The 12,435-nt window shown below is 36.7% G+C and overlaps 1 protein-coding gene across 1 annotated transcript; it reads left to right on the top strand.

Annotated features, from left to right (window-relative positions):
• Positions 1–434: 434 nt before the first annotated feature.
• LOC135205443 (uncharacterized) lies at positions 435–2,925 on the top strand. Its single transcript, XM_064236031.1, has 2 exons — positions 435–557; positions 2,072–2,925. Exons 1-2 carry the CDS (start codon positions 546–548, stop codon positions 2,735–2,737), a joined length of 678 nt encoding a protein of 225 aa, XP_064092101.1. The 5' UTR covers positions 435–545; the 3' UTR covers positions 2,738–2,925.
• The last annotated feature ends 9,510 nt before the right edge of the window (positions 2,926–12,435 follow it).

Below are 12,435 nucleotides of genomic sequence, written 5' to 3'. Positions count from 1 at the left end.
ATATATATATAGGTACACATACATATGTTAGCATGCAACTACTAGCTCACACTACTCACAATATATGTTAAACAGACTGATTTACCTACTTAATATTGTACAGATGGCAGCCATAAAAAGATCAGTTACTTGCCCTTTTCACTAAGCATTAAAAATGCAGGTCAGCATTAATTTTGACGAAGAACAAGCGAAGTTTATACGGCAAAACAAAAGCCATAAACTGACATGTAATCGAATAAACCGACAATGCGAAGACCAGAGCACCCTTCTCGCCAATGGGTGAGCTCACCCAGCAACCATAAAAGTGAAAAGGGAGGAATCCTCCGTAAGGACTGGCCCTCCAAAAAACTAGTCGGCCCCGAGGTGAGCCATTTGGGATGGTCGGGGGATGAGACGAAGGGCGTGTCCATCTGCCGCTAGGAGATGTGCCCAGGACAAGGGCGTGTCCTTCCGAAGGTCACGGCCATCGTATATAAAGCCAGGGACACTGCCCGATCGCCACACGCACTCTTGTGGGTCCAAGACATCCGTCCGACGAAGCAGCCATGAAGGCCATAGTACGTACTAATTGCTTTATCTTTGTTGTTTGTTTGTTTGTTTATCTGTAGGTGTAGATTGAGTGACAAGTGACGGACAAACTACGAAGTTTTTTCATACGGGAAACGCTTGTTCAATTATATTTCTATGTCTTGAAATGGGAAAGACGAAGTTTGTCTCACATACGAAAACCGGATCATTTTTCTAAAATGTCACAAATGAGATTCATTTTTCTTGTTAATATTATTTTTTCTTAAGTTGAATTATTGTTAATTAGGATATGACTTGTCTACTGAAAAAGGCTGTTCTAGTGATAGACTCGCTTCGTGCAAACTCTGCTGATGGATCTCAGAACTCACAAAAATAGTTAAAACAGAAAATAGCATAAGATGACAGATGTTACTATGGAAAACAGTGTTACCTTTTTAAGCCTGATATTAAGATAAGCTCTTAAAAATGCAGCCGCCGTCAAAACTAATCTCTACCGAATTTCCGTACAAAAATGTAAATTTCTACTGCAATATTCTCTACGCCAATACTTGGTTCATTTTCATTAGTTCACAATGATAATTTCGCTCCTTCCATAATCACTGGCATATGCAAGTTAGTTCTTATGTAATTAGGATACGTTAAAACACACACATTAAGAAAAGGAGTAGCTATACGAAAACAGAAACTACGCTCATATTAGTGATTTATCTCGAAGGAGTTACCAGGATTATACAGCACGTGTTATATATCACGACTCCAGTTTTCATTCGAAATACTTTTAATTATATACGTAGGTGTGAAAAGTAACTATACGCACAAGCTTCCTGGAACCTTTTACAAAGTCACGATATTTCATTGCGCAACATTCCATGACAACTCTGCATTTCTGATAAAAATCATTTCTCCTCCTCTATGTCAACACTACGATCACCGACGTTCCATGATGGCTGAGTGTACGAAGGAAAACTGTATGTATAAAGACATGTAATTGTAATGAAGGTTTTGAGGCGTTGCAAGTTTGTGTGTATGAGTCTATTAATTATTACATTATCCTGAAGACTCTACCACTTTTTACTGAAAACTCCAAAATACTCAAAGTTTTTTCGTACGATCTGAATGCTTGCATGTATACCTCACATCAAAGAAATAGAAGTTTGTAGCTCAGTCCCTTAGCTCTATTTAAGAACGAAGAAGGTAAAAATAATAGAGAAAATCATCTGCAAGTATAATAAACCAGTTGACCTTCCGCTGGAAAATACGTTCGCATTCATTTTCTTACTGTAAAAGACAGTCAACAATACGCAGTGGAAACTTTGAATATTACTGGATGAAAAAAAAAGCTGACTGTGATTATATCCTGTAAATAATTGAAGTTGATAACTTATAGATACGACATCACCAAAGACTTACAGATAATAATTCACGAAAGACGGAATAACCTTCACGTTAAACTCGGTTATTACTAAACACAGATCCTGTGAGTTTATTGGGTTTCATTCAAGACTGGAAAACAGCTCATAAGCAATACTTCCTTCCCTTCCAGTACGTGCTACCCTTTATGTTGGCCTCCGTCATGGGAGGCACAACGCTCCTGCAGCCAGCTACTGTAGGACTGGGTCCCCACGCATGGGCCTACTCAAACCTCAACGTACCTGCTCCCGTACCCGCCGGCGAAGCCCCATCCCCAGACGTCCTCGTCCAGAGAACCGCCGTGCAGGGAGTGGGACGCCCCGTCATCAAGTACACACCCCAGATCACGGAGGTCCGCCCGGAGTTGAAGATCACCGAGAGGACCTACAACGTGCCCGTCCCAAAGCCCGTCTACGAGACCAAGCAGGTCACCCCCGTCCACACCAAGTACGTCGCTGAGCCCTACGCCGTCCAGCAGCCCTTCGCTGTCCCTCAGCCCTACGCCGTGCCCACGCCCGTCAACGTCCAGGTCCCAGTGCCACAGCCTGTCCACGTACAGCACAATGTTGTCGCTCAGCCCGCCGTTGTTTCATACAGCGCCCCAGCTGCTGTACAGCAGATAGCTGCTGTGAACGCTCTCCCCCAGTTAACCGCTCTGTCTGCTGTGCAGACCGGTGCCAACATCATTTCACCTGTCACCTACAACGCTGCTACTGCTGTTCACGGCATCGCCGCTTCCCCACTGCTGACCCAGACCATCACTCACAGGGTTGAATTCGACGACGATGACGACAAATAAGTCAACTGCTAGATTCGTGGCCTGAGGAACTTCTAAGAATGTCGACAGAGTCTACTAGGAACCATCAGAAGAGGCAATAACGGAGCGTCATCTAGAAAGGATGAGGTTTGAGAACCGTGGTCTGAACGAAAGGATGTGTGCGGTATAAATGAGTTCAAAATGTAAAAAATAAAATCGTGTATGTTAAATTGATTGTATTTTTTAAAAGATTCATCTCTAAAATTCAGAAGGCAGTCGAGATCATCAATAATGAATCAGAGAGAAAACTGAAAATACAGTTACCACTATATATGATAACAACGAGGGAATCTTTCCAAGTTAAAGTTTAAAAGAAGACACTTAAATAAGCCCAAAAATCACAGTAATCACATTCTTAAGTGTCCAAAGATAATAAGAATCTTCAGTATTAAACCTAAACTGGGTAAAGAGGAATGAATAAATATATTCACATCAATTATAATATTTACAGAACAGACACAACATTCAAGGCAGTAACATTTAAGCAAAAACATAGATTAACTGCACCTTAAACTCTGACATGATGTAAACTATTGTGGCAAAAATTTAGAAACCTAATATGCCACCTTAGGATACTGTGGAAGGAAACCTGAGTGTATATTATTTATATAAAAATACTTATCACAGTACATCAATGTATAAAATAAATTTACAAACAAATGAAATATATATATATATGTATATATATATATATATATATATATATATATACACACACACACACACAACACACACATATATATATTTATATAATATTATATATTATATAATATATGCAACTAAAAAAAGTGGACAAAATCATGAACAGGGGTGAACCAAAAGTAGGTGGATAGTAGAAGATAACATTAATTTCGAGATTACATATACAGTTGTATTAACCAATACAATAATTTTTTATAAACAATTATCACATTTTTACAATTAAATTCTATTGTACACATTAATACAATACAAAGGCACTAAATATAATATATATACATATATATGTATGTAATAATAATAATAATAATAATAATAATAATAATAATAATAATAATAGAAACACCATCGTTATAGCATAAGACTAAATCAAGCCCTATTCCACCTGCTTTCGGTTTCCCCAAGAAAATTTTACCAAGAACATTTTACCAAACAACAACTCACGACAATCAAAAAGTCCACGGGAAGCAATTGTACTAATTCGTTTCTCATCGTGAATTCGTGACCATCTGGCTATAAAAACTTAGCTTATAAAATATACGGAACAGCAGAGAAGAAATTTCTTAATTAGGCAATGAAAAACTGAATAAAAATAAGCAAATAAATAATAAATAAAAAATTTTACTGATAAAGTAAACTGAAACAAATAAAAAAACGACAACTTTGTGGAATAACCCTGACATTAATTATAGCAGTCTGTCTCTGTGACTTATATGAACTCATTTGAAGCAATGACTCTCATCCTTTTAAAAACCACGAGAAAAGAAGAAGAAGAAGGAGAGAGAGAGAGAGAGAGAGAGAGAGAGAGAGAGAGAGAGAGAGATAGAGAGAGAGAGAGAGAGAGAGAGAGAGAGAGAGAGAGAGAGAGAGAGAGAGAGAGAGAGAGAGAGAAACTTAAAAAATAAGTATCCTTTAAAAAAAAGTTCAAAGTGCAAAGTTATTCATAGGGCAAGATGTGTCAATTTGTTTGGCAACCCAAAATCGAAAAAGAAACTCGAATAATGCTATGACGTATTTACGTACCAGAGGCATCAACTCAAAATAAAAGAAAAATGAAAACGAAGATGAAAAAGGAACACCCCCTTTCCTCTGGAGAATACCGGTTCCTCATAAGAAACAAAGACAAAAAGTATATAAAAAAAAAAAATGATGAAAAATACCAAGGTGAGAAGCCGGCTAGTCATCCCAAGACCAGTCTTGCCAAACAAGAGCGCGCAGTTCGGACCTTCGCCAGGTTGGAAGACGACACCATGCAGATAAGAGTAAGTAAAATTCCTAGCTTTCCTCATATTCTCTGTCACTGCATACCTCCCTCATAAACTTACATGCATGCATGATATAACATACAATATATGTATGCGTATAGATATAAGACGTACACACGCACAGAAGATAAAATCATTACATAAGCATATCAATACAGGCTAAAAAGTATCAAGTTCATTTCGTTTCTCTCCTCGTACGTTTACAAGGAATTATTTCTAAAATGCTGAGTTTAGCGTTAACGAACTATAAATTCTGTATTCAAAATAGTCTGCTACTTGATGTGCTTGTTGGAAAGTAAACATGTCATTACTGCTAAACATACGATGTGAATAAACCGGCAAAACGAAGGAAATTATGTTCTGGATTTTTTTTATTTATTTATTACTTTTTTACCAATAGTTGTCAGTTGCGATCTGGGATGAAGAACCAGCATGAAAGATTCAAATTGTGTGTGAGAGAGAGAGAGAGAGAGAGGTCAAAGCCAACTGCCGTCTTTCAAGGTTCCATATGGTAATTGATTGATTGTGTCTATTAAAACTGGCGTCATATGGAAATAATGGGGTAAAGCACATATGAAATTGGGACTTTTGCAAAGTGCATATGGTAATGAAAGTCAGTGGTAAAAATGATACATCTTTCTCAATTTCGTAACGTTACCCAAACCGTCAGTTTAAAAGCAGGCGTCTCAAGTCCGTGGACTTTATTTTTCAGCGCCTGTCGATTAGTCGAAATCAAATGAGAAATTAAAATTTTTCAATGAGAGAGAGAGAGAGAGAGAGAGAGAGAGAGAGAGAGAGAGAGAGAGAGAGAGAGAGAGAGAGAGGGTGTTTTACAAATTCATGAGATAATAATGGAAAACTGTTAGGCTATTAAACAGTTACAATTATAAATTGGAAAAACTGTAAGATACGACTGATCCACGACGTGTGACTCCCAGTCAAAGTATGAAGAAGCGAATCACGCAACAAACATTAACTAGGCTGAGATTGCCGAACTTGTGTAAAATGTGTGCTCTAAACACAAATCATAAAAGTCACCAAATTCACCCTCCGAATTCATGTGCACAAGTTTGAGATGACAAATCGGAAAATGGAGCGAATGTTAAGGCGTGTCATTTTTATACATACGGTTTACCGTCGAAAACATATGACAAAAGGAAAAACCTTTTTTTTTTTTTACATTCTTAGCTCTCTTTGAAAGTGCTCCAGACGAGAGCCCCGAGAGTTTTATGAAGGCAGAGTGCAGTGTGATGACAGCGGTGATGGGATGAAGGTCACAAGCGATTCCGAAAATGAAAAAAATGAATTGGGTCACAAGCGATTCCGAAAATGAAAAAAATGAATTGGGTGCAACTGCATTTTTAACATAAGTCGTCTTGCAGCAAACATGTCCATATGATAAAATTAGAATATCACAGAATATGTGAAAAAAAAAGATACTTTAGTTTCTAGTAAGTTCAATACACCATTTTAGCACAATAACACGAAGGTAAGACGGTATTAACATAAGCTAACTATACTTAAGATCCTGGCATATGTCATGTTACAGAAAATGGGATGCAATTCGTATACACCAGTGGTTCTCAACCTTTATACGAAGAGTCGGTCCTTCCTTCCGCGTCCCCCTTGCAGATGTGAGTAAAATTCCCTCCCAGACTTGGAAGGGGGGGGGGGTTCGAGGGATAGGGAGGGAGGTCAATGATTACAAAACATGGGAAGCCCAACGAGCCTAACTAGAGTAGTAGACTCTAGGAAAGTAACGTTATAAGGTGCCACTTTTGCATTTTTTTTATAAACTTCTGGATATTAGTTCCTCATTTTTGTTAAGAGAATAACGAATATAAGTAGATGAATTTTTCTTTTAATTTTTACCTAGGGTTTGCGCCTCCCCTGGAAATTGCTGACGCCCCCCATGTTGAGAACCACTAAATATACACAAAGAGTATTCAAAAGTAAAACTGGCAGAGACTAATCATCAAAACCGGAAACCAGAAAACCATTAATTGAAAGCTACTTTTACATTTAATGTGCAAATTAAAAAAATTAAATAATCTTAGATCATACAAGACAGGCAATATACTGTTTGGTGTCCTACAATATGAGAATAAAAATACACGTTTTATCAGGAATTAACAGCATTTCACTATTTATTACACAGTGTCCTTATAGATAGAAAAGCTCTCAAGACCTAACGTCCTCGTTTTCAGATCCTGGTGATTGTTGGGCTAACATCGGCCTTTAACCTTGCGAGTGGGGCAGAGACCCCACAGTTGCATCATCCCCCAACTACGATACCCCCGATTTTCCCTCGGCCCCTCCCGACAGCGCTCATTTGCCGAAGGCTCTGTAGGGCAAACAACGAATGCAAGGTGGAAAACGACAAGGTCATCTGCTCCTGCCCGCCGGGCACCGAGGGAAAGTGCGCGCAATCGACCAGAGAAGTCTCAGAATTAAGGCGAAGGATGCTTCAACCTGAAGGAGGACTTCACAGTGCTCTTCCAGTTGCATACTTTCCAGCAATAGTATTATACCATACGCCAGTCCTCTTGTTGGCTCCCAGCCTTACACTGGAACGTTAAGCGTCGACCTGGGCAATTTGGATTTCAGAAGTACAATCAGTCCTTCGTTTACTCACAGTCACAAACCCTTCATTACATTCTACTCGATGATCCGTGCTGCCTACGAACATTCCAATATCACAATCAACTACGCCCATCATAAAACCATCTCGGGCGCTTCCTGAGAGAGTTCAGTGACCTGTAACACGTCTAAAGGAAAGCTAGCGCAACTGTTTCAATACACTACTCAAACGTGACTGCCCATATACCTACCGAGTTAGCGCACAGTTTCCATGATCAATTGCACGAAATCAAATTCTGTTAATATAACAAGATATTCTATTGTGAACAAGAGCACAGTGCCTTTTTTATTCAAATTCTTTTAATAAACAAAATACTCTAATTATGACCAGGACCACTATGCCTTTCATGTAAGTTTACCTCAATAAAGACTTTGAAGAATAGGTACCATCCTTTCTCTTCCTTTTAAGTTTCACTCAGAAAGCTCAAATTTAGTAACTTCAATATGATGATAAGGCTACATGTACAGAAAACCAACCCTGTGAATAGTAATATTACGGTGGGTCTTGCATGTTACGTCAAGTTTCCTATACTTTCCAGGAAATGAGAGAGAGAGAGAGAGAGAGAGAGAGAGAGAGAGAGAGAGAGAGAGAGAGATATTAAAATGATTAAAACATCAATCAGGTTACGAAGTGAATTACAACGCTGCTTATCAATTAAAAATGTGCAAATAATGTCTTAGTTTCAGTAACTTACTAGTGCAATATCAAATTCAAAAGATCATAAAATATTTTCGCTTTTAACTAAGCACGTATTTATTGCATGCAAATTGTGTGCTGCTATTGTACAGGGATATAAATTTACATTTATCAAACGTCTCCCTGTAGCTTTTAATAATTGCAAAATATCGAATTTAATTTCACTGACAGCATAGTTACGTGAACTGAAAGAGAGCAAGGGCGACCAACCTAAACAAACCAGTTAAAATGGCTCGGTAAATTATTTGAGTAAACAAACAAAAACCCCATATCATTCCAGTTATAAGTTATGAGTAGTATAGAATATGCAACAGGCTGATAATTACGCTCGTCCCTAAAACGATCACTGGTAATGGCTTTAAAATAATGTATCTGCTTGAAAGTATTGACAATATAGCTAAATGGGATAGCGCGTCTTGAGCAGTGCATATTTTATGAGTCCACCCTACGCGTAGAGCTAACAAGACAACCAAAGAAAATGGACCCTAAACCCTTACTATTATCCAAGGGTGACTATGGCCTCTCCAGTTTTTCGGTGAATCGAACCCGTACGTCCCATTACAATAGACTAAGGAACCACCAAGTTCTGAATATTATCAACACTTTTAGCAGACATAGGATGATGCATTTCTGTACAATATTTGCAAAACAGTTATACTCTGGTCAAAATCACACCCACGAACGTCTTAAAAATCGGAGGGCAAAAAATAAATAAGAAATTGGCAGTACCTAAATCAATGCTGAACAGTCATTGCAATTTCGTTCCCTTATTGAGGAAAAATATTTATTCAAGTTAATTAAGCATGTAGTAAAATATCATAAATTAAACTGGAAAGAGTAAATAACCACCAAGTGAAAGAAAACATACTCACAGAATACCTGCTATTGGGCCACTACGAAAAACGTACCTGCAAAGAAAGAAAAATGAAAATTAATAAACTCAGCATTTTAGTTGTATAAAATATATTTTATCTACTCTTACTTATATGAAAATTATCAGTACTTTAGTTTGACATAAACCGAAATATCCCAGTTCTAAATGAATACCAAAAAAATGCACCTTTCATAAACACACCCTAACGAAAAAACTTCATATTTTGTTACGAATCAAACTTGACAAGACTGGGGACTTGATTATAAGAAGAATCCCTTTGAACGCAATTGCAGTTCTAAACAACTTTTGTTCCCTTCATTCAAGTGGTAAGTACTTTTCACTGCTACTTAACTTTACTGTGGATATCTGTTTACAAGACATTTTCTTTTGTATTCCACAATACATCCCTTCGCTCTGTTTTTTGCCCTTTCCCGCAAGGAAAATTCAATTCTGTGCAAACCTGTTATACCTCGTTGGGTTGCTTCGTTTTATATGTTTTACATTCCTACAGTAGAAAACGCAACGTGACTCCAAGTATTTATTATGTTTATGTGTAACTTTCAACATTATCGGGACGGTAGTCTACGGGTAATTAGGCCTACTATAGCCACCACCAGTGGCGATTCTGGGGGGGATGGGGGGTGGCAGCTGCCCTCCCAGATTTTGGCCATGCCCCTGATTTGCCCCCCACTTTTTTTTTTTTTTATAAAATATCATATATAAAATTAATCATCATTGAATATAACAATAGCCACTAACTAGTCACACAAGATGATTTGGTTATATTACTAACAATCATATATCTGCCTTTGATTGCTTCTACAGGTTACTATTGATAGCTGTAACATTTCCTGGTACTCGTGCTTCTTGTGAAAGAAGTTTTTCCTAAATGAAGATAGTAAAAACATTTCTTAGAAATTCAATGACTAGTGAGAGACTAAGTAACACTGCATTATTATCAATTGAAAGTAAACGGGCTGAGAGTAGTGACTTAGATAGTTTTGTAGATGAGTTTGACAGCCAACAACATAATCGTAGAATCAAACTGCACTAAACATTTTGAGAATTGTCCCGACATGGTCCATATCTGTTTTGTGTTCAAATGTGTATTTTAAAAACTTACCATTCTTTAATAATTGCATATTGTTATGAATTGTATATAGATTTGAATGTCGAAACAACATTTTGAGAATTTTCATAAGCCTCATATCTGTCTGTTCATTTCATTAATTAATACCTTTCTTTACTTTGTTCAAATGTGCATTATACAAACTTGCCATTCTTTAACAATTGCATATTGTTTTGGATTGTATATAGTTTTGAATGTCAAACCAGCATTTTGAGAATGGTCATGACATGGTCCATATCTGTCTGTTCATTTCATTAGTTAATACCTTTCTTTAAGTTGTGCAAATGTGTATTACACAAACTTAAAATTCTTTAATAATTTGCATATTGGTTGGGATCGTATATAGTTTTGAATGTCAAATTGAACCTTTTCAGAATTGTCATGACATGCCCCATGTATATCTATTCATTTCATATAGTTACTACCTTTCTTTATTTGGTTCAAATGTGTATTGTATTCATACATGATATCCATTCTTTAATGTTTGCGTATTGTTTGGAACTGTATATAGTTTTGAATGTTAAATTTTCATATCATGCAAGTCAGATAAAATATCAGATGGATGCTTTACTGTGGTTTTGCTTAGGAATCAAACAAAATTCTATATGAACCTTTACCTTTAGTCAAATTCATTCCTCCATGAGTTTCAAAATGTTTCCAAATTTGTAATTATTTTTATAGTCACCTTTCCTATAATGCCCACCCAACAATTATCTTTGCCCCAGAGTTGGCCCCCAACTTTTTGAGGGGTAGAATCGCCACTACTCGTCACAGGCAAACAGCGTGCCTAAGCTACAGGATAGTATTGGCACATTATCTTTCCGACTCTCTCTTATTGGTCGTGATTTTGGGACGGCATTGATGCACTTTTAATGCTACAAATAACAACAATATATGAGGAAAGACCATAACGTAGGTTCTTGCAGCAACCTCCCATATCAGAACTTATTGCAGCAACCTCCCATATCAGAACTTACATACGATGTTGCTTTTTGCTTGTATAGGTGGATGCCAAGCCAAATGTAGCGACAGAAATTAAATGGGCTCCTAATTTAGTCAACTAAAATTCGTGAATTTCTTAACTGTTTTATCACAATGAAAACACCGAAAGAAGATTAATTAAATGTTGCAATCATGTTCTAATGTAATACGGAAATATCTCAAATAAAAATATATCTTGAGCAAAAAACCCTCTGTATTTGTTACTTTAAAATATACTGAAACAGCAAACTGACTTTTGTTTATTACGAGAAAACCTTTTCAAAATAATTGACGATCATCACTAAACCAAAATCAGTAACGGCCCTCAACCTCTTCCTTTCTCCTCTATTACACAGGAAATGAAGCCCACAAAATTATTTTGTCTGCCGTGATTTGTCACTGTAAACCTTTGATTACCAATAGGCCTATGGCTTTAAAACGATTTCCAGAGGGTGTCATATCATAATTATAATCTATAAATAGCACAGTAACAATGGCAAAAAAAGGGTATCACCTTCATTACGCCGAATGATTAAAGCCAATTCTCATAAAAGGTTTGTAAATGAACTATTACCCTGTAATTACCACTCTCGCGGACTGTATGTATGTATCCCTTTCCACGGCCGATCTGATTAGCCTCACTTTCGATCCAAATCACAGGGTAAAAGTAAGCCTAATCCAAATCGGCAATACGCAAAAATTTTCCAGTCGGCTTTGGATATTATAAGAGATCTAAATCTAAAACCAAGAGCCTTGTTGAAACACCTTTTTACGAGATATTTGTTATGGTAATATCTAGGATTAATATTTCTTGGGGGCCATTATCTTTACGATATTTAGTTATTTATTTATTTATTTACTTATTTTGGTCATTTCCAACTTGCTTGTACTAAACATGCCGCAAAGGTGAATACATACCAGGTTAAAACCATTGGCTGTCATTATCTAAGATCCGAAACTGAAAATGAGAGGTAATACCAAAGCCTTGACTACTCATAATATTGAGAACTTTAAACAGGATATCTTAAATTAATTTGGTTAACTGTCAATCATATAAACCTTAAAAGACCACGCAAACTTGAGTAAAAGGTTATAAAAAGGCACGTATAAAAAGTAAAATGACTGCAGATCATTAATCTGTAAAAGATATAAAATGCTTGCAAGACTTAAAAGAAAGTAATGTTTCTAATGTTTGCATAGTTAATCATATCATAGACATTTAAACAGCTATTTCTTTAAAATATCTACGTTTTTCCTACAAATACCCAGAATAATTGCTTCTCCCCCACAAACTCTCTCTCTCTCTCTCTCTCTAATATATAATATATATATATATATATATTATATATATATATATATATATATATATATATATATATATATATATGTGTGTGT

The sequence above is a fragment of the Macrobrachium nipponense genome, chromosome 24, assembly GCF_015104395.2.
Source record: "Macrobrachium nipponense isolate FS-2020 chromosome 24, ASM1510439v2, whole genome shotgun sequence".
Taxonomy (NCBI): Eukaryota; Metazoa; Arthropoda; class Malacostraca; order Decapoda; family Palaemonidae; genus Macrobrachium; species Macrobrachium nipponense.
Note: the sequence above shows the minus strand (reverse complement) of the source record. Positions and strands in the feature narration are given on the sequence as shown.